This window comes from Pyrgilauda ruficollis, unplaced genomic scaffold (genome assembly GCF_017590135.1).
Source record: "Pyrgilauda ruficollis isolate IOZ18807 unplaced genomic scaffold, ASM1759013v1 scaffold39, whole genome shotgun sequence".
Classification (NCBI taxonomy): Eukaryota; Metazoa; Chordata; class Aves; order Passeriformes; family Passeridae; genus Pyrgilauda; species Pyrgilauda ruficollis.
In genome coordinates, this window is record NW_024525378.1 from 1377519 (window position 1) to 1400533 (window position 23015).

Genomic DNA, 23015 nt, shown 5'->3' on the forward strand with positions numbered 1-23015 from the left:
CCCCCCCCAGTTTAATGGACTTTAGAGATTGTGGAAATTGCTCACTGAACAATTTAAATGTGAAATGAATAATCAACTATTTTTTGTCACAAGCCACTTATGTTGATGGCTTACCCATTGTGATTTTTTTTTTTTTAACTAGATTCTATCATTTCTGAAGTCCTGGAGAAAATACTACTTGATAGATTTTGGAATTGCTGTCATGTAATAGAGACAATTAAATGGGAATATGATTGCTAAATTTCTGCCTTTCTTGAGGTTCTTAAACAGACATTTTCCCCCCACAAAAGTAACTTGTTTCAGCTTCCAAATAAAATGGATAAAAGTGACTGCAGATTCTGTAGTTTCCCAGTCCTGCCTGTAATCCACCAGGTAGTTCTTCTTCCCTTCAGTTAATTTTTCATTTGCTGTGTAAGGTGATGTAAATCAAAACACGTGTGAATGAGATATGCAAAAAGGTTTTTTATTTCTGATCATACCTGTATCCAGTAAGGACAGGGAAAGTATCAGACTTTCTTTAAAGAAAGAAATTACAGCCAACTTCCTTGTACAAAAAATTGTTTTACATCTATGAGTTTTCTTAGATGGGAAGCTAACTGGTGTTCTGGCTGTGACCACTGCTTAAAATGTGGATTCCTTGATGGTGTCAGGAGTTTGTGTGGGGACAGCTGTACACCTTGGATTGAGCAGTGTCCATGCAGCTTCATTGAGTGGGTCAGTGCCAGGCTGTTCTCAGTCCTTGCAATGTTTCTTCCTATCAACAAATTTCCAATCAAGGGATTAATTTGTAATTGTTTGAATCTGTAAGCAGAGTGTTTGCCCTGTGAAAATTGTCAAGTCTGGACTCCAGACATGAGGAAAATTATATGAAGAATACTTTTTATGTTTCTTTCATTACATTTTTTTTGAATAAAATTACTTTCCCCTTTTTGTTCTCCCCTTAGTCTCATGGAAACCATCACCATCACCACGAAAAGCCTCTGCTTGACCAAAAAAGTTCTATGTACAAACATCTTGTTTTTCAAAGTACAGAGGAGAATGCTTACCTGGATTCTACATGGAAAGGGCTTACAGCACTTGGAGGCTTGTACTTTATGTTTCTAGTGGAGCATTTGATCACTTTAATAAAACAATTTAAAGACAAGAAGAAAAAGGTAGGGAGACTATTACTCTGAAGCTCTATTGTGTTACATTTCTGAAAACACTTACTAAAAAATCTCCCATGAACATCATATATCTTTCTATTTCATAGCAATGGCTGACTGGATTAGTGTTAGAATGTCATTTTTATTAGGGACACATACACTTATAAACCTTTTATTAAGGGTTCTTTGCTATTTCCATAATCAGACAATATAGTGTAGGGTTTGACATTGCAGCGAATTGTTTAATAAGATGTCCAGTTGCATCTTTAGTTTTAACAGTGTGATTTAAGAACTCACTTCATTACTGACTTCCTTCTGATGTCTTGAGACATTTGTAACCATCTGAACTGGGTTTTTTTTATTATTATTTTAATTCCAATCCTGGATGCAATAAGTTTGCATTGTACAGTTATTGTATTGTTATTAAGGAGGGCACTTTAGCAGACAGGTAAGGGTTGGCAGTAAGTGCTTACATAAATAAGCATCCAAGTATGCTCTAGAAAGTGACTTTATGGAATAGCATTCCATGAGGAAACAGTCTGTCAAGTCCTTTGGTGCTTTCCCTTCTCTCCACCAAAACTGCAGCTCTCAGATTGTTATGTTGATTTTTATGGGTAAGATAAATAACTGAATTTTGGCAGGTCATTAGTGTTGGTAACTTGCCAATTACTTGTAACAGTTCTTTAAAGACCTGTGTAGCCAGGAATAAAGAATGATATCAAAATTGACTCAGTAAGAAAAATTAAGCAGAAGTTGGTGGTACAATAGAATCATGGAGTGGTTTGAGTTGGAAGGTATCTTAAAGGTCATCGGGTTCCAACCAATCCTAAGCCTTGCTTGAAGAAAGTTAGTAAATGCTAATTACTTAGTTTAAAAATAGCTAATTGCTAGGCTACCTCAAAGACTGATAATCTCTGTTTAGTTTTCTCATTAAATTGGTCATTAAGGGGAAGATGCAATGTAAGCTCTTTGATCATGGGAGGATGTGGTTTATACTGAAGCTAAACTAACTGAGAGATTTCCCTATCTCTAGTTAAATTTGTTTGACAGGAAAGAACATGAAGCAAAGCAAGAATTTTGTCTCCTCCCAACCATAAGGAATGGATTTCCTGTTAGACTAATTATGCCTTCCTAGATATTGAGTCACTAATCATAAATTGTTGTGATACAGACCTCAGTGGGCAAGGAGGAGAGATCTTACTTCGTTTTCCTTCTGGACATTATTAAAAAACATTATATTGACATGTAGAAAATAAATAATTATTTTCTTTGATAGAAAAGAATTAGTGGAATAAATTAGTCACCATTTGATGCATTTAACTTCTCAGATGAAAACCTTCTGCTTATTTCTTGTGAAAAATCTGTAGGGCATTTGTGTGTGTGGGTTGTTTTGTTTGTTTATCATCTTCTTTGTTTTGTTTTGTTGTGTTTTTTGTCCCCTCCTATGGAACCTGAGGAACCTTTGTCATCTTACTTTAATAGGTTTCTATTATTCCTCTTCTGCACTTTTTATGTGGCTTCCATGTTGTCCTCTTTCTGTGCAGGCTGCATAAATGTTGTGAATATAATGTTGCTCATGTATATCCTGAAAAATAAGTAAAATATTCATAACTGCAGTGTTTTCTTTTGGAATAAGAAAAAAAATGAAGATGATGGAGAAAGTAAGAAGTTTTCAGCAAATGAAGAAAAGTTGGATACGGATGATCGTAAGTCTCATTAATATCACACAGTTGTTGCTTTGTGGCAGCACTGTTTAAAAAACACCTGATTGATGGCAGCTCGTAGATCTGCTTCTTACTGTAGGTTGGATCACTGCCTATTTGAATTATTTTCAAAGCAAAACCTGTCTGTCTGCTGATATGTGGAGCACTAGGTATATTTGCTGCTTTCTTTGAAAAGGATCAATGGGTTAGAAGTAGTGAATTTGCAGTTTTGGAACTTTAAGCCTTTTAATTCTGGATTTAGCAGCAGAATTTGAAGTCTTTCTGTGAAAGTTGCAATACAGCTACAGTTTCTACACTTCTCTTTACACTGCTGGATGTTATATGCATGACTCATTATTTAGATTTCTAGCTTTTGTTAGTTTGATTATCTGTTTATAAGGGTAATATTACAAAATTGTAGACAATACCTGAAGTTCAGCATTCAGGAGTGCAAATGACCATGTTATCCCCAAGATCATGCTTTAAGCCAAAACACACCAGACTAGTTACTTGTTAGCTGTTGTTGATAAAAGAGATGTTCTGTTTTCCAGAGTAATTTTATAACTAATGAAATACTTGTCTGTAATGTAGAAAAAAAAATTATATTTATTCATTTAATTGCAGAGGAAGAATTTTCAGGTTTCAGCAATTAGTTAAAAGAACCAACTGTGTTGTGTCAGCAATGTTTATATGAGCGTATTTCATGGTCTATATTGATGACTTTTGTTTTTTAGTGTTTATTTTCCAGGTGTTAAGTGCTTGTATTTATTTTGAAATATAGGCGTTTCCAAAATTATCTATAACACAATCTCTTTGTGTCCTTTTTCTTCAGCCCTGAGATAACTAAATGGCACATGCTTCTCAGATACTTGTTTTTTTCTGAAACAATTGAACTAACAGTCTCCATGCTGTGAAACTGGGACTTGGGGCCTTTTGCTGTTGTTTAAATTGCAGTGAGTCTTAGAAGAAAAGATTTTTTGCCTTTTAGGAAGCATTTTTGTCCATAATGTAAGGGCTGCTTCAGCAGTAGGGGACAGAAACTAAAAGTTTTACTTATTTTGAGCTATTGGGAATTATCTCTAAAATCTGAATAAGTTGTGGAAATATTTCCAAAAAATCTTCTGGTTCATGGAATTAGATTATCAGTCTCAACTTCTAAACTTATTTTCTGCTTCACATAGCCAGACTGTTTATTGTGTCTTTGCTTCTTAGGTGATTTTAAAAATGTGTAACATTGTACTCTGGGTTTTTGTAACAGGGCCTGAGGGTTATCTAGGGACAGACTCTCAAGATCCATCAACCTTCATTTCTCAGCAGCCAACTGTACAAGAGGAAGAAGAAGTGATGATAGCTCATTCTCATCAAGAGGAGGTTGACAACGAATATGTGTCCAGGGGCTGTAGAAACAAATGCCATTCTCACTTGCATGATACTCTAGGACAGACAGATCATCTAAGTCACCATCACCACGACTACCATCACATTCTGCACCACCATCACCACCAGAACCATCATCCCCACAGTCACAGTCAGCGCTACTCGCGCGAAGAGCTGAAGGACGCAGGGATAGCGACTCTGGCCTGGATGGTGATCATGGGAGATGGACTGCACAATTTTAGTGATGGACTGGCAATTGGTAAGTGCTAACTCGGGTGCTGCAGCCTTGGATGTGAAGGCAGTGAAGTCTTCTAGCTGTCTCTTACCTCTGTTAGGGACGTAGCTAATTAGCAGAGGATCTTTAAAGTCTAAACTTTTTTTTGAGCCCATCATCTTAATAAGTGAGAAAAATCTCCAGCTTAACAACTTGGAGGTAAGTGATATATGAAACAGAAATTATGTGTTTGCAGCTGTGTTTCTTTAGAAAATCCATAAACTGAGTTTCATTTCCTGCTTTTGGAGAGTTAAAGCTAACGTGTTTCAAAACTAAAGCTAGGCTTACAAAAATATTTAAGATTGAGTTGGTGCCTGCAAATGCTGAGCAATTTTTTTAAATTTTAATTGTTTTTAGGACAAGCTTGTATTGTTTAACAAAGTAACTGTGGTTTTTTCACTTCCATCAGGCCACTGGCACCATTGCTTGATTTACTTATTTTTCTCTTTCATCTTCTCTTGTGATGCAGCAGGGTCAGGTTCTATACTTGGCATGTCTGCCTGCCTGCCTGTAACTGGGCCCTGGTTACATGTCAGTGTTCCTCCAGAGCACTGATGGATAGGGAGATGAGGCTCTGGTTTCAGTCTGTTGTAGCCTGAAAGTTTTGTTTTCTGAAACAGTGGTCATACTATACTCAAAACCTTGTTCCTAAAGTTGAGCATAATAGTCCATTTTTTAAAAAGTTGAAGAGGTATAAACAGTTATTTTACTTGTAAACAAAACATTTATCTTTTTGTTTCTGCTTAGTTCATGCCCCTATTTTTCCCTTAATGCGTGTAGTTGCTCAATCTTTCTTGATAATGCTTCAGCGAAAATATTTCTTTATCACAAAAATAGTAGATTGAATATTTTGTTTTGGACTTCTCTGTGGGAGGTCAGGTTTGGGAACTCTCTCATGTTTTTATTAGGGGGAGAACTAGATTACAGGTATATTGAATTTAAAAGGTTAAAGTAAGTCACAGAAAGTGAAGTCAAATCAATAATCTTCAGTACTTAAGCTAATCTTTCCAGATCTTGACTCTTGTGTTTAAGACTAATCTTTACAGGTATTGGATTCATTTCCAGGCTGTTTAGCATACTGGAGGCAGTTCAGCAGTATCAGTCTTTCTGTAAATTTTATTGTAGAAAAAAATTCATTCTTGTTTGAAAAGGAAACCCAATAATAACTATTTTCTCACAGCAATATTTGCAGTTGTTCAGATTCAGTCAATTCAAAGTGTAATGTGAAAAGAGACTTTCTGATTTAATCTCATTTTTGATGAAAGTTGAAGCATGAAATGTAAATTTTTGAGCGGATCAGTAGTGAAAAATATGGTAGAAGGAAGATTTGCATACAAATGACTCAGAATCAATTACCTCTTGGCATTAGGGAGATTTGGGAAGAAGCTATGACTTTATAGTTATGAAGGGAAAAGTATGAGAAAGGTTAATAAAAGCTTATTAAACAAGTGAGAGCAATAGCTTTCAGAAGTCCTGCTGTGTAGCTTGTTCAGGCTAATGGAAATATGGGTTTCTTTCAGTTCTGTATGTCTTTAAAAGTATTATGGGAAAACATCCATTTGGTGTTGTGAAAATGCCAGTGCTACTTGTGTAATAGTTAATCTGTATTTTAAAGAAGATGTGCACGATTCTGTAAAGATAACTTTAGCCAGCATAACCCTTCATTTAAGTTCATTCACTTCATGTGATTTGTTATTCATAAGTTCCATCAGTTACTTTTTTCCTCAAATCTGCTGTGCTAATTATGTAGGAACAAGATTTAAAAGTGCTTATTTTTTTATTAAGGCGTGGAACTGTTACATCTGACTCATTTGTGCAAAAGGATCATCTGTGATTTGAACTTTTATGTGTAATTACAACTAAATAAGTAAAATGCAGAACACTATTTTTATACTAGTCTTGCATAGATATTTTTTTTTCTTCAGCTTTTGAGAGAAGTCATGTCTTAAAAATACATTTTAAGATTAATCAGCGTCTTGAGAGGGGATAATGCCAGATATATTAATTTCATCTTCAATTTGTTAACATGTCAGGACTTCTTTTTAGCAGTGAAAAAGTAAAAAGAAATATTCTTGATCTTTAAGCTTGTACTTTAATTACTTCTTATTTTTTCTCTTTGAACTTCATAAGAATTAAGTTCGCTATGGTCTTGTCTAAAGTTCTAGTGCTTCGTGTGTCACCGCAGCCCTTACTTTCTCCCTGCTTTCCCCTAAATTTGCCGTTGGTGTCATCTGTTTTATCCAGATCATTAGTGCAGATACTGAAGAAAATGGGTTGCAGTTTTTGTCCTGATGAGCTCTGTTTGTTACCAGCCACCAAGCCCTGTTGGCCCAGCAGTCCAGTCAGCGTGCAAGCCCATATTTCCTCTTTGCCCAGATAAGACTGCTGTAGAAGATAGTGTCAGAAATCCTACTAAAGTTCTGTTGTACTTACCATCTCTATGATCAATTATTTCCTCAAGCTGGATGCAGCTTTTGGAGAGGGATTTTAAGAAGATATTCCACGTGATCTTTTCAGAAACTGAGATGACATTGACCACTCCTGAGCCCTTTCTTAAAGATGGGAATAATGTTATCCTTTTCCCAGAGTTCCAGTGGGGCCTTCTATAGCCATGGTTTTCCACACATGATTGACAGCAGCTTTTTAGTCATGCTAGTAACTCTGTCAGTACCCTCAGGTGAGTCCCATCCTGGGATGCACCTGAGCATTTCCAGATTTTTCTGCATTTCTCTGAACTGTTGCTTCTGTGGTTTGTTGTCTCTTTCCGGAATGGAATGGAGCTGGGATCTGGCTTTGTTGACAAAGACTGAGATGAAGGGTGAGCTGGTGCTTTGCCTCTTGTTATGTCTACTGCTTGTTTCCCTTCCTCAGTTATCAACAGTTGTGAATTTTTCATAAACTCTGTTTCTCAGCTAACATTCTTGTAGAACTGTTTCTTGTTATCCTTGGAGTCTTGTTAGTTTTAGATCAAGTTGGGCTTTGGTCTTCCTCCCTTTTGTTCCACTGCTTTTAGCTTCTTTGCTAAGTTGCCAGTCTTTTTTTCCTCTTTCTTGTATGCTTCCTTTTTGAATCTTAATTTACTAGGACACACTGCTTAGCTGGGCACATCTTCTGCAAGTGTTCCTGCACAAACAGGCTTGTTTGTTTGTGTATCTCTGTGCTCTACAAACTGGCCACCCCTTCTGGGCATTATCTCTTCTGACTGATTCCCTACACTGCAATTCCTTAAATAAGTCAAAGTCTGCTTCATTAAAGTCTAGAGTCTTAATTTTGCTTCTTCATCTTCCAGCCTCCTCCTGTGTCCTGAACTCAGTTACCTCATGCTCACAAGATGTCATTTTTTTCTCTATTTGTCATCAGTTTTTCCTTGTTTTTGAGCAGCAGGTCAGTTTACAATGCTAATCCTGGTTGGCTTTTGTGTCATCTATAGTAGGAAACCATTACCAATGCAATTAAGGAACATCCTGGTTTGTGTGCCCAGCACTGTTACCTCCACAGCTGAAGACTCCTTGTGTGAATGGTGATGTCCTATGTTCATAGGCAGGCTTATCCATCACCTTTCCTTGGTTAGATGATTTGTAACCTTATTCCTAGTGTTACTCTGATTGACCAAGAGACTGAACAGACGAATGGAACCACAATTCACACATACTTTTATACTGGAGCTCTCTGTGGTCAACCCTTTATGAAGGTAGCCAAAAAAAACCCAAAGTGAATTTTATTCTGTCCCTGTAGGCATGGTATGTATCCATGACAGGCTAGACAAGCTTTGGTGGTGTCTCCACAGCATCATTCAGGCAGGCTCTTTGCAACCGATGGACTTGCCTTGGCAACAGGTCAGCAGGTCTGTCTTTGTCTTGCATGGGAGGGAATCTCCTATCACTAAAAAAAAATCTTTCCTTTCATTTTGTACTTCTAATCTGATGTACTGAACTGCTGGGCAAAGCAGGACTCACTTATCCTCTTGCTGCTGCAAGGGTCATGCCCACGTTCTTCAGGTCAGTGAGCTGCAGTGGGGACAGAAGATTCTTCCTGTTGCCAGACTTCACTGTTTTCAAATGTTACTCATCTCAGAGTTCATGTTTCCTGTTCCAGGGCTACTTTGGTCTTGCCTTCCTCTGTAGTCTACTGGGCTTTGCCTTTTGCCTCTGTAGAGCTTCTTCTGAAGACTCTCTCGATCCCGTTTGTTACACAAAGGTGCCTGCTCACCACATCCTGCATCCTCTTGCCTGGAAGCCACAGCACACATCCCAGACCTAATGGGATGACAGCAGCTGCTGTCATCACTTCAGGGAGGAACATCAGTCATCTCTTGCACTTGAAGACCTGGATAGCCGTGTCTCCCTCAAGAGTTAGGTCAGCGTGTAGCTTCCCCAGTGAAAGGAAGGGATTGTCTCCAGTGGAGTCATTGCCATTGTAGTGCTTCCTGGTCCACTGTGTGCCAGCCACTGTGACATGGCTTTGTGCCTCTTTGCTTGTTGGCAGCATCTTGTTTGCTGGCAGGCTCCTGGTAGCAGCTGAAGAGGAAGCTGGATGTGGCTGTGCGCCCTTGGAGAGGCTCTCCATGCAGCTGGGGACTTGACATGCTGTGTGTGAGCTGTGCTGCAGCTCTGCAGTGTGCTGCATCCTCCTGAGCTACTGGCAAAGGAGAAAAATGGCAAGCCAACAGGAGGAGCAGAGAAGACAAGAATGATGAGGACTGTTGGACAAGTTTAAGGGGTTTTTGTGGTTTTGGGGCTTTTTTTCTCCACTTAAAAGCAACCTGCTGTGGTATTTACCTTAAAGCAAGCTGCTTAGAAGTTGATCTGTCTCTGTTGGTTTTGTAGCCTCTTACTGTTGTCCTGACTTTCCTTTCTTAAGGTGTCTGACTCTCAGGTGCAGTTGAGCTGCTTTGTTCCCTTTGTGTCTTTAAAAAAAAAAAAAGTATTTTTTGATGGTATTTCCATTTATTGCATTTTTTTGGGAAGGGTTGTGATGTTGGAATGTATTTGGCTTAGTTCAGAAATAAGATAATGAAACGTGATTTACTTTAACAGCAAGATTCTGAAGAAGAATTTTGTGACTTAAGGATCATAAACAACTGTTCAGTTAAAGTTTAAATGCTTCCAGAAAGAAAAATTTGAGTGAAATATATGTCCTAATATGACACAAGCATGTGCAACAGTTCTTCTGCACTTGATGTCTGAATATGTAGTAATGTTTTGTTTGCCTTTTTTTTTTTCCTGTCTCTTCACAGGAGCAGCCTTTACTGAAGGGTTATCTAGTGGTTTAAGCACTTCTGTGGCTGTATTTTGCCATGAATTACCTCATGAGCTAGGTAAGACCCCAGCATTTCCATATGCTGCATGTGTATGTACTTACAGGGACATGTGGGAGAAAAAAAATTTGATCAGACAACTTTATCTGTGTCAGGTTCTCTATTCAGTGATACTTCTGATTTACTTAAAGACCGTTTAACCATTTCTAAATTGAATTAATAGTTTAAAAATCTAAATATTTCAGCTACTCTGGTTAAAACTGTCTCTTGCAGTTACAGCTTTTTCTGTCTACTTTAGTTGTAGTTTTTATTCTCCTTGTATGTAACATAAGTTGTAAATTGCAGGAGAATGCATGACAGAATTTGCTTTTCTCACATCTCTCCTTAATTTTATTCTCGTGCTTGTGCTGCTAAAAGGAAGGTCACGATTAGTCAAAGTACTTTCCGCATAACATTTGCTGCTTTTTCATTAAGTCTTGCAAAGGACTGCTGTAGCTCTAAATTAAACTTGAAACTACTTGGAAATCTTTCTGGAAACAGTTTGTCTTTCAAGCTCAAGTGATTTAAATTTGTGCATAGTCCCATGAGAGATTATTGTCGTGTCTTACAATATGAGTTGAGTATTTGGCCCTTTTGAAGGGCAGCTGGTGAGAACAGGATGGATGTGCTTAGTTGAACTTGAGACAAAGCTGATCTTTCCAGTTGTCAAATCGTTTTGGATGTGCAACTGGTGTTTATTTCTCAGCTGTCATGGTCACAGTCACACACTTGGTGTGTAGAATAAAGAAAGAAGAGTTTGCTTTCACTTTTTTTAAGGTTTAATTCCCCAGAGGGAAGAACATTCAGTTTCATTTAATGGAGCTTGTAAATCAGTATGTGTAAATGTTAAACTCTCTCTATATAAACAGTTTGATATATTTGTACAGTAATGTTATACAGAAATATGTTATTGTGGAGAAAATATACCTGATTTTGTGGGTTGGGAGGAACACTGAGTCTTGTTCATACTAATCATGGAACTTGCATTAATTACACATACTAAATGTTGTTACTTCAAATATAGGAAGTAAATTCATCTTAGGAACCTGATAATTCTAGATTCATCTGTTCTCTTGGTTTTAGAAATAGCAAAAATCTTTTAAAATTTAAATCATACTTCTTTAATCAGAACAGAAAACTTGATAGAAAATACCTTCTTTACTAGAGGACATGAAGTGCTATAGGAACATTAAAAAAAATGGGACTAGTTGAGGTTAGCTGGGAATAAAATTGTACCATTGTTGTTAATACTAAACAATGTTTTTTAATATACCAGTTCATCTTAATTGAAATAGCTTGTAGGAAAAGCTGTTGTAATAAATTACTCAAATCAGCTTTGAAAATCGCTTTTGTTTACTTTAACTGGAGATAACTTATAAAAGAACCCATTTTATTTTCAGATAATAAGCTTATATTACTCTGGTTTAGAAAAAATATTTTCTGAATTACAGAAAATCTGTTTCTGGCTGGTGGTCTATCATTCCGTCAAGTAAAAATAAGGATCATTTACAGAAATTAATAAAGAAATCACTTTAAATTTATAAAACAGATTAAAAGTACAAGGAGCAGTTACAGGATAAAAAATGGAATATGCAACTGAGTGGGAATATTTTACTGTAGGAACACTCAGGCATATCAGGTACTGCAGCATTTTACAGTGTTGGTTTAAATTCCAACTGCTTGAGGATATGAAGCTATTAGAGACCATCCAAAGGAGGGGTACAGAGATGGGGAAGGGCCTTGAGGGGAACCCATTTGAAGAGCAGCTGAGGTCACTTGGTCTGTTCAGCCTGGAGGAGACTGAGGGGAGACCTCATTGCACTCCACAACTTTCTCATGAGGGGAAGACAAGGGGCAGGCACCCATCTCTTCTGTTGTGTGACAGGACCCAAGGGAATGGCCTGAAGTTGTGTCAGGAAGGTTTAGGTTGGATATTGGGAAAAGGTTTTTCACCCTGAGGGTGGTTGGGCACTGGAACAGGCTCCCCAGGGAAGTGGTCACAGCACCAAGGCTGAGCGTTCAAGGAGTGATTGGACAATGCTCTCAGGCAAAGACTTTAAAGTTATAAACTTACAGTATTTGCTAGTGTGTTGTTGTTCATGTGCACCCTTTAAATTTGTCTCTCAGTGATTTCTGATTTTATGAAGGCAAAAAAAAATAAGGCAAACAACAGCATAAAAGTAGCTTAGTAATCCTGTAAGTAAGAGAACTGTAAATAAGACAGCACTGCAGTACTTACCCAAGAATGAAAACTCTGCCTTGGCTATTTTTTTTCCCTTTTATAGGAGATTTTGCTGTCCTTCTAAAAGCTGGTATGACTGTCAAGCAAGCTGTGCTTTATAATGCTCTGTCAGCTATGCTGGCCTATCTTGGTATGGCGACTGGGATCCTTATTGGTCATTATGCAGACAACGTTTCAATGTGGATATTTGCACTTACTGCTGGCTTGTTCATGTATGTGGCTCTTGTGGATATGGTAAGTGCCTACACCTACTTGAATTTTGTATAACACACCTTAAGAATTAATGATTTGAAGCAAGTGTTTCTTTTGAAGGTATTTAACACCTCCTTGTTTGTTTAGGTACCTGAAATGCTCCACAACGATGCCAGTGACCATGGATGTAGCCGGTGGGGATACTTCCTGTTACAGAATGCTGGGATTCTCCTGGGGTTTGGGATAATGCTGCTTATCTCAGTATTTGAACATAAGATTGTATTCAGCATAAACTTGTAATCCTGGTTGCCAGGAAGACACCTTGGTGTTAAATTATAAGTGGTAGGGGTTTTTTTCTACGAATTTCCTTATTGGAAAGGTACATTTGATGTAGACTAGATATTTTTGTTGGTGTGCTTTGTTGTTTTGTACTTCCCTCCCTTCTTGCCTGATAGAAAGGAACACTGTAAAGTTTGGGGTTTGTTGGTGTTTTGTTTGTTTGTTTGTTTTTGTGTTTTTGTTTTTTTTTACTTGGGATTTAGCATTGCTTATGGTACTTGGAAAGTGGTACTTAGTAAAACATGGCCAAATCTGTATTATTTTTATTGTCTGTATTGTTTGAGGGGTTAGGTTGTTTTTTTACTGAATTTATTTACTGTCAATTATATGTAATGTTTTTTACTTCAGTGGTTGTGCTGGTTTAAAGAGGTAAAACAACAGTGGTTTTTATTTTAGCACAATTCAAATCAGTGGATACAAAGCACAGTGAGCAAAGTAAAACAAGAACAAGACATGTAGTGGTTAGCATGTGTTTATTGTTAAAAACTCACCTCTTCTGCATCCAGCTGGTTTATACAGAAAGGCAGGTAAGTCTATTCCATCCTTTGTGGTGGTGCTGGTTCTCTCAGTAGCTTGTGGATTCCTGTGTCTTATTCCAGTTGGTTTCTACTCCAAACAAATTGATGTAAAACCATGTTCTAAGTGTTTACATCAAATGTTTAACTTGTTTCATCCATTCTGATATGAGATGCTCTTCACTGGTTTCTCAAATTAGCAACAAAAGTCCAGCTCTTAAATTGCCAAAAAGCTTTAAGAATTCCATCAAAAAGACTTTAAAAGCAGTGCTGTATCCCACTTACACTGCCTGAAGTGACAAAGGTGTATTAAAGCCTGTTTGATATCAAGGAGGAGGAGTGCTACAGGCTGAGATAAACAGTCATTTCCTACAAAAGCTTCCTGAAGTAAAGTGTTGATTTACTTTGGGAAAATGAGCTGAGTGGGAGAGCTGCCTACTTCTAGTTCAGTGTGATTGCACACAAACCTGTGCTATATTTTTTACAAGAACTAAAGCTGAGAAACCCAAAATAAGAAAATTTCTTTGGTAACATATCTAGAGAAGCAAGGTGTTAAAGATAAGTGTATGCTTAAGTATGTAGTTTAAGCCTACAGTCTTAATATGTTTAACCACCCCTTAATATGTTTCACCTTCCTTGTGAAGGAAGAAGGTTGAAAAAAACAACAGCAAAATAAATTCTGCATTAGCAGGGAAGGTGAACATGTCAAAGTTCTTTAATGATGAATAAATAACAGAATTATGCTATCTAACTAGCTAGCTGTAAAAATCCCAGAAATAAAACAATTAGAACCTATTTCTGATCCACTGCTTCAAATCATCAGCTGAATAAAAAGCTTGAACAACAAGATAAATGTTTGGTAATACCGTGTATGACAGGTTAAAACAATTTGTTGGTCTGTCATACAATGAAAGCCAGCAACCATTCTATCACCTCAGAAATAGATGTTTTCAATTAATTGAGAGGTTTGAGGATCTTTTAGGAGTTGAGAAATGGGTGCCACATGAGTTTTTGCAGCCAGTGGACTGTTAGCGTCTCTTCCTTCAGCCTTTCCTCAGGTTAGCAATAGTTGATATTTACGTTTTGCTCACAGTGATGAAATCCTGTTCTGTGCCTCCTTGGAAGCCAGGGGTTGAGAAAGGTGTGCTTCCTCCAGCTCTCCTAATGCATCCCTGTGTCCTAGCGGGCTTTTTAGGGCTTGGGCATGGTTTTTTACCTGTGGTGTGGGAAAACTCCATAAATACAGTGCACTTCAGCCTGTGGGGCTTCCACTTTCTGCACCACAATCCTGGCTGCTACAGAAATCAGGCATCTCTCTAGGCCTGAGGCATTTCAGACTTGGATGAGCTCAGTTTGCTTTGAATTTTTCACTGCTGGTTTCTGTTGGCGTACAGCCATAGTAGCTGCCAGTTCAGCTGGATTTCTTTTGTCTGGATATGACACGGGAAGGGGGCAGGTAGCCTACTGTTGTTCAAGGGATTTTAAGATTAATGACTAAATCTACAAATATAAATTTCCGTGTTTCCAGTGGGTTCTTGGCTGGCTTATGATGTACTTGACTGACATTAAAATATCCACGTATCAAAACCCATTGCTAATTTAGGAATAAAAAAAATTAATTGCCTTTAGAGCATGTGGGCAGAAATGTCTCTATCCTGTACACAAACATATTCCACCCATTCAGTGCTCTTCAGTCATTGATGGAGAAACATCCATGACAGGCAGCTGTCCAGATTGATAACTGAGAAGGCTACAGACTAAAACTTGCTGTAGTTTTGTATCAGCAGGATGACAAAATGTTGGTTGTTCTTTTTGTTTGTTTTGAGTTGTTGTTGTTGTTGTTTATCTTTGTTGGCCTTACAAAGTAGAATCTGCATCTGTTGCAGTGTACTCATGTTGGAAATACTCAAGGTTTGGCAAACTGGTGGGGCAGAGCCTCTAAGTAGCCCTTTATTTTTATGTGTATATTTTTCTGCAGCAGTTTTTAATGTGCCTGGCTACTCTGGATAATAAATGCAAGTGTCTGCTTTGTGTATCTGTCTGTAGCGTAATAATGGTACAGACCTTAATTTTTTTGCTGTTACTAATTTTTGTGCTGCCTTTAGTGCCTGTGCTAGATGCAGGTAAACAGAATAGGCAAACAGTGCTGGAATCTATTTTGGTTTGGGTTTTTTCTGTAACATTCTAATGGTTTTGGCCTGTGTTTGTACAGAAGAGGTGTCATGTTACTTTGGGCAGCAGGAGTCAGAGCAAAGGTGTGGAGGTTCTCCAAGTTCTCCCCTGCCTGGCCTGTGGGGATCAGGTGCTGGTACGGTTTCTCTGCATCCTTTGTGCCTAAATGTGATGCCACGTGTGCTGTGGGAATGCAACTCCTTTATGTGTATAAAAAACAGAGCCCAGGCTGTGAGTTCAAAGGCTGAAATAGAATTCACAGAGGCCCTCCTGCTGCCTGAACGGAGACACCAGTGCAGTTAAAATCTGTGAGAAAACTGGGTCGTTCTGTTTTCCACGAGCAGAAAACAAAAAGATGTTTTAATGGAATGTGGGTTGTTTTTGTTTGTTTGTTTGTTTTAATTTAAAGTACGTTTCTGGTGTGTGTATATATGGTCACTGTAGCTGTTGCTGTACTGCTGTGTGCTAGAGAAAATAAACCACTGAACCAAAGCGCAGGCGTCTGAGCGTTTTTCTCAATGATGCAGATACGGCGAAAAACGTTAGAGCCTGGAGAAAAAAAAAACAACGGGTAGTAAATACTGTGCTTCCTTCGGGTTTCCCGTGCCGGGGCGGGGAGAGGGCCGGGCTGGGGCCGGGGCCGCCCTCCCGCCGTCATCGCGGCGCGCCGGCGGGCCGGGCCGGGCCGGGCATGGCTGAGGGGGCGGCGGGGCCGGGCGGCGCCGAGCGCTACTTCACACGCTGGTACAAGCCAGGTACCGCCGGGGGCCGGGCCGGGCCGCGCCGGGGTGGCGGCGGGGCCCTGACTCCTCTTTGTGCCCTTCTTGCAGACGTGAAGGGGCGGCCGTGCGAGGACTTCTGCGTGCTGCAGCACTCCAACAGGCGAGTGGCCGGCGGGAGTCCGGGTCCGCCTCTGCCCGCGGGTGCCGGCGCTCGGGAGGCCCCGGGCTGCGTTCGGCCAGGGCGCTGCCGCAGCCGGGACAGGCCGGGTTGGCCTGGGACACAGCACCGGGAAGGTGGGAGGATGGGAGAGTGACAAATCGGCCTCCCCATCCTTTAATTTCTGCTCCAGGGAGGCTTGGCCTCTTCCCCCCGACGGCCCCCAACACCCCCTCGTGCTGCTCAGCGGTGTCCGAGGTGCTGCCCTCGCTCCCTTCCTGCTGAAAGGGCCCCAAACACCGTCCCTAGGCGTGTTCATGGAAAGACCGGACGCGCCGCTCAGTGCCATGCTCTAGTTGACACGGTGGTGTTCGGTCATAGGCTGGACTCGATCTCAGAACTCTTTTCTAACCTAATTGATTCTGTGATCATCAGTAGCAGAAGAGAAACGTTCCAAAAGGCCTTTGCATAATGGCATTTTGAAGGAGTCTGTTTAACTTGATTTAGAAATCCTTCAGTTTGAACAAACATTCAGCTTTTTCTAGATAAAACCTAATTGCTTTTCCTATACATTTGTGCACTAATAGATGATGAAGACAAGGTAGGAAAGTGTCTTGCTTCTGCTTGGATGTAGCTGGATATCCAGTTATTTGGAGTCAATCAACCTGTACCTGATGTGGAGTGTCCTTCCATACCTGACCTCCCCCTGCTGCAGCCTGTTAGGGCATCAGGAGCATTTCTGGGGTGTTCAGTCCCAGAGGGAAGAACAGAACCCAACTACTGTCCACACAAAAACCCAGGGCCAGTGGCTCATGGGTTGAGGGAAGAAGGTGAGGCAGAATTTGTGTTCCCAGTGAGTTGCGTGCTCTAGGAATTCAGAGTAAAAGGAAGGATATGCTTGGCACAGGGCAGAACCATCACCTCATTGCAGCCTTTGGAGTTGCAGCTTCTCTGTGGCTTTTTTCCTGCAGTTGTTCCTCCGTTCTTTCAAAAGGGAAACCACAGTACCTTCAAATAACAGCTGTGACAGTTACAGCAAGGAAGGACACCCTTCCATTTGTACTGAATACTGAATAGGAGGATGGGAGAGTGACAAATCGGCCTCCCCATCCTTTAATTTCTGCTCCAGGGAGGCTTGGCCTCTTCCCCCCGACGGCCCCCAACACGGTGTCCGAGGTGCTGCCCTCGCTCCCTTCCTGCTGAAAGGGCCCCAAACACCGTCCCTAGGCGTGTTCATGGAAAGACCGGACGTGGCGCTCAGTGCCATGCTCTAGTTGACACGGTGGTGTTCGGTCATAGGCTGGACTCGATCTCAGAACTCTTTTCTAACCTAATTGATTCTGTGATCATCAGTAGCAGAAGAGAAACGTTCCAAAAGGCCTTTGCATAATGGCATTTTGAAGGAGTCTGTTTAACTTGATTTAGAAATCATTCAGTTTGAACAAACATTCAGCTTTTTCTAGATAAAACCTAATTGCTTTTCCTATACATTTGTGCACTAATAGATGATGAAGACAAGGTAGGAAAGTGTCTTGCTTCTGCTTGGATGTAGCTGGATATCCAGTTATTTGGAGTCAATCAACCTGTACCTGATGTGGAGTGTCCTTCCATACCTGACCTCCCCCTGCTGCAGCCTGTTAGGGCATCAGGAGCATTTCTGGGGTGTTCAGTCCCAGAGGGAAGAACAGAACCCAACTACTGTCCACACAAAAACCCAGGGCCAGTGGCTCATGGGTTGAGGGAAGAAGGTGAGGCAGAATTTGTGTTCCCAGTGAGTTGCCTGCTCTAGGAATTCAGAGTAAAAGGAAGGATATGCTTGGCACAGGGCAGAACCATCACCTCGCTGCAGCCTTTGGAGTTGCAGCTTCTCTGTGGCTTTTTCCTGCAGTTCTTCCTCTATTCTTTCAAAAGGGAAACCAGAGTACCTTCAAATAACAGCAAGGAAGGACACCCTTCCATTTGTACTGAATACTGAATATAAGGTTACTAATCTCAGGTGTCTGATATAAACAATAGTTTAAATCCCACTGATTTGTTCAATTGTCTATGAAGACTGCTCTGCTCCTTTGAATTCTGAAATATCAGGACCCTTGGATTCCACAGCAGCTTAGCCAGATGTTCTGTAAAGTATTTTACCATTATTATATATGGGGCTGTGGTTCAGTTTGCTGTTTCTAGGCAGTGTCCTGCAGTTCTTCCTCTATTCTTTCAAAAGGGAAACCAGAGTACCTTCAAATAACAGCAAGGAAGGACACCCTTCCATTTGTACTGAATACTGAATATAAGGTTACTAATCTCAGGTGTCTGATATAAAAAATAGTTTAAATCCCACTGATTTGTTCAATTGTCTATGAAGACTGCTCTGCTCCTTTGAATTCTGAAATATCAGGACCCTTGGATTCCAGATGTTCTGTAAAGTATTTTACCATTATTATATATGGGGCTGTGGTTCAGTTTGCTGTTTCTAGGCAGTGTGAAGTTGTCTCTTGATTTTTTGTTTTATGAGGTCTCAGCTCCATCAGGTGACAGTCAAAGATAATTTATCATCTTCCCCTTAGAAGGAGGCTGGGGTGAAGGGAGGTAGCTTTGCTGCTAGGACATGCTGCATGCATTCACCAGGATCCAGCTCCCTCTTGTGGGAGCTGTGCAGCCACAGCTCCCCAGGAGGAGAGTGGGGAGGTGGATACAGCATCCACAGGGAGAGATCTGGTTCTGTGCCCTGGTTTTCTCTGCAGTCACTCTTCCGTTGATTCTGGTGCCTTGCTGTAGGTTTTATACTCTCAGACAGAACAGCTTCCACTCTCTTTGTTTACTGACAAGTTCATGCTTGTGCATTAAGCATGGTTCTAGGCCAGGCAGGCCTAGTCTCTTCAGCTGGGCTCATCTCAAGCTGTCCAGTGTCATGGTAAGAAATAACCCTCCATTAGCAAAAATGAAATGTAAGCAGCAAGTTAACTAAGGCCCAGATCAGCAAAGGATTCCTCCGGATTCCTCACTGCGTAGGGCCTTTAGCTGTTGAGAAACACTCCTTTGTGGGTTTTTTTGTAACAAAAGTACACCGAGCTTTACTTGTTTATCTTAACCTGAGTACCTACTTCAGCTGCCGGCTGAAATGGACCAACCATGCTCTCATGGGGCACAACAGATAGAACAGCACTGGCTTATTTAAAAGCAGTGGTTTTCTTTCAATAAGCAGTATAGGGCTTTTGACATTCCAGTCTGGTATCTCAAAATGAGGCATTTTCCATGGGAGTGGCTTTAGGTCAGAATGCCATTTTTGTTCAGTTTGGTACAGCAGGTGTCAAACAAGATAGGCAGAGAAGGTTGTGGGACATGCTTAGAGCACAAAGCTGTGGCTTCTTACAACTACAGTGAAATAATTATTTTTATTTTTTTTTTTGCAGAATCTGTGTCTCCACCTTGGCAGAAGCCCACCCTCTTCTTCAAAGTGGGAAAACAATTAAAAACATTAATTACCAAATCAGTGCAAACTGTAGCAGACTTCAGAATAAAGTCTCTGGGAAGTCAAAAAGGGTATGACTTTTTGATTTCCTTAGTTTTCATTTTAATCTCTCACACTGCCTGAGATCTTGCCATCCTTTCTTGGAGAGAAACCCAGCAGGTTACTTTTGTATTTCCCTTAAAACCAGCCTCTCTGCACTTGAACAATTTAAACTTTCTTAAGAGGTGCCTGTTTGCCTGGCCCAGCCAGGGTCTTGCAGTGCTCCTACAGCACTGCTGGTTTCTAGTGTTGGTCAAACACACTTGCTTCCAGTAATTTTTTTTGGTAGTGTACAGAGGACATAAACATCCCTGAAATAATAAAAATTTATTTCCAAGATGTGAAGGATTCGGAGACTAGATAGTAGATGGGCCAGTTCAGCGCGGTGGGTTTTTGAAGGTGCAGTTTAACTTGCTTACACCAAAATCAATGGTGCTGTTCCTCTCCTCTCTCCCCTGACTTCAGTCTCATCAAAGTACAAGTTTGCTAGTCTGCAGGAAACTTAATTATCACTAAATCTGTAAGCTTGTAACAAGCTTCTGTTTGATTTGTGCACATAACTAAGTTGGCATCTTCCCTTCTGTAGGGAAGCACAGCTCTGGAACTTGGAATGACCCGTAACTATCACACGTCCTTCCTTTTAGACACTGCTGATGGTAATACTTCTACAGGTCTTGTGTAATTAAAACTACAGACATGTTTATTTGTTTTTCAAATGCAGGGAGCTCAGTTTTTAACAGAACTTGCCCCTCTGTGCAGGATATCTTCATCAGATGGAGAGGAATACACCATTTACAGGTAAGGTTTTTCCCATTTTTTCTTACCTTGACATACCCCACACATCTACAGGATCTGAACACTTTTGCAGTTGCATACGAGGGCGGCTGATTGAAGTGAATGAGAACATCCTTAGTAATCCTGCTCTTCTGCAAGAAAAGGTAAGACACTTTCTTGTTCTTTATTTTTCAGCTTTTATTTCACTGCTAACTTCAGTCTTGCTTTTTAGCCATCAACTGAGGGGTACATTGCAGTGGTTCTACCCAAATTTGAAGAAAGCAAGAGTATAACTCAGGGACTTCTGACGCAAAAGGAGTACGAGGAAGTCTTGATGAAACGCCGCAGTTCTGCTTCATGAAATCAATTCTACACTTCCTTCTGTGTTTGATACTAAATAAGTGACTTTTATTGTACACTGTGAGTTTTATAGTATGGAAAAGGTCCAGTGCCAGTTTTTTAAAAGTGGAACTAAACTCCTTGATTCGTAAAAGAATAAACCAGTTCAAATAGTTTGTATATTAAAATTTCTGTAAAAACTTTACATAAAATTTTTCTTTTCCTCTGAATTCTATCACTACAGGTTTTTAAATAAGCTCAGAATGACATGTTGGAGATTATTTATGTTCCACAATCAGCTTTGCTTCTGCTTAATGCAAGCATAGTACATATAGAAAAATCATAGCATTGAGCTGTCATGTAATTGAGCTAAACTAATACAATATGGAGTTTGACACAGGTGAATGGAAAATAAGAATGCAACAAAAGCCTGTACAAAGAGAAGATGAACTTGAAAACATGTATTTTACACCAAGTTGTATTTTCATGGTATCCTGAAGTCAAATAATGCCCTTTGTACAGAGTTTTGTAATAATCAGTATCTATTTTCTTCAGCTTTAAATGGCATAATGTCAAGTCTGCATAATACTTCAGTGGTTCTACAGGCAACTCAAGTTCTGCTCAGTAAGTTCTAATAAAAAAGAAAGCAACAACTGCCATCTACAAATAGAGTAAAAGAAAAAGGGTTTGAGTCAGAACTATTAATCACTTAGAAATACACTTTTTGTGGAGATGAATCATGTCAAGATTAAAATTCAGAGGTGCATCTCTTGAAAGAGGGGTTTTTTTTTCCCCTATAGCTACTTCATTGCAGGTATAACCTGTAACTAAGGTATCATTTCAGTGCTTCAGGCCACAGCCTTTCAGACTATATTCCTGATTCTGCTTTATCAAATACATAGACTGAAATAGGCCAGAGATGAGTTTACAGACTTCAGCAGTAGTGTTGCATGTAGTGTAGGCAGCACAGGGGTCTTTATGTAAAATGTCTGTTAGCAGCATCTTTGGGTTGACACATCCATTAAGACATTCAGAAGCATTAATTACAAAATCGGTATCAATAGCAAGCATAGGAAAGGCATTCACATTATAAAAATACAGAACATTTAGACTAGCTTGTGTTTTAATGGCTAAGTAATGGGACATCTATTAGATGTGACAAAGGTCAACAGTTTTATATCAAATTAACCTGGCTTGACTTTCCACAAATGAAAGCAGTATTGAAACTTCAGCAAGTATTATTTTCAAATGGGAATTCCTGCATTTCTCAGTGCTATGATTACTTGCTCTCTAAAAACGTCATGTTTGTTACATGATTTTCTAAAGACTTGATGCCAAATGTCTCCACTCTTCTTTCTGGAGTACGTGCATTTGTACCAGTTCGTATTCTGTCTTCTTTCCATGGTGGAGCAGGCTTAAGACAACCATTTCCCGCTTTATTCTGTGTATGTATATAAAAAAGATTTCTTAAAAACAACCGACCGACCCAAGCAAACAACCCCCACAAGTTTTAAATAGTGCAGAATATGCTAGTACTCACCTTTCTCAGTAATTTGCAGCAAAGTGGAAGAAGTTGACATAACAAGGTCATCACATTCCTTGTTTTCAGAATGCATGCATCAACCTAAACAAGACAATTAATAGTAGAGTAATACCTATTACTCAGTACTTGTGTTAGGCAGTTGTTTTTTCGCATGAGATGATCTGTTTTGAGATGGGTTAAGTAATACTTTTCCTGTTAAAATACCTCCTAATCAAATGGGTTTGCCTACTTTTTTTTAAACTTCTCTGTATAGTAATGTAAAACAAGAGCATCCCTTCTGTTAAGCACAACTTGAGCAGACACATCCCAAGAGAATGAACTACTAATAATATTATATTAAACAGTAACAGAAGTCTCTTAGAAAGGAGCTGTTATGATCTAAGCATGAATCATCACAATTCTTCATGTTTTTCCTCTTGCCAGCATGATTTAGAGAGCCATGCATCATTGAAGCCTTAGTTTGTTGTTACATTGAAAGTTGTCTTAAATCTTAAACTCAGCACAGGTCACAAGTCTGAGCCCTCAGGTATTAATTTGAGAACTTGTTACTGCTGTGTACTGATACATCACTGTACAAACAGACTGAATTTCCCATTTAATTTAGAGGGTGTAAAACAAACCATGCAGTAGCCCCAACTGAGTAGTGCTCAGTTTGGTTCTGAGTGGCTTGCATGCTTCAGCCAGTTTCACACCCTGCTGTAAAACTGAAACTCCTTTTCCACA

General features: G+C 39.7%; 3 protein-coding genes across 4 annotated transcripts in view; 2 read left to right on the top strand and 1 right to left on the bottom strand.

Annotated features, from left to right (window-relative positions):
- Positions 1-15747, top strand: part of SLC39A6 (solute carrier family 39 member 6) — a 20921-nt gene extending 5174 nt beyond the window's left edge. The window contains exons 5-10 of one of the 2 annotated variants that reach the window (XM_041476647.1): positions 945-1154; positions 2782-2851; positions 4107-4484; positions 9736-9816; positions 12081-12271; positions 12377-15747. In XM_041476647.1, the coding sequence (XP_041332581.1) occupies positions 945-1154; positions 2782-2851; positions 4107-4484; positions 9736-9816; positions 12081-12271; positions 12377-12529 (1083 nt within the window). In that variant the 3' untranslated portion in view covers positions 12530-15747. The remainder of the gene's footprint in view (positions 1-944; positions 1155-2781; positions 2852-4106; positions 4485-9735; positions 9817-12080; positions 12272-12376) is intronic. The other variant, XM_041476648.1, reaches the window with a different exon arrangement.
- A 140-nt stretch (positions 15748-15887) lies between these two features.
- On the top strand, positions 15888-20782 carry ABITRAM (actin binding transcription modulator). Its single transcript, XM_041476577.1, has 6 exons — positions 15888-16010; positions 16086-16137; positions 19539-19668; positions 20358-20434; positions 20505-20574; positions 20643-20782. Exons 1-6 carry the CDS (start codon positions 15947-15949, stop codon positions 20769-20771), a joined length of 522 nt encoding a protein of 173 aa, XP_041332511.1. The 5' UTR covers positions 15888-15946; the 3' UTR covers positions 20772-20782.
- Positions 20783-22028: 1246 nt separating this feature from the next.
- CTNNAL1 (catenin alpha like 1) overlaps positions 22029-23015 on the bottom strand; it is a 56495-nt gene continuing 55508 nt past the window's right edge. Inside the window, exons 18-19 of the mRNA XM_041476576.1 lie at positions 22290-22373; positions 22029-22190 (exon numbers count right to left, since the gene is read on the bottom strand). Of these exons, the coding sequence (XP_041332510.1) occupies positions 22029-22190; positions 22290-22373 (246 nt within the window). The remainder of the gene's footprint in view (positions 22191-22289; positions 22374-23015) is intronic.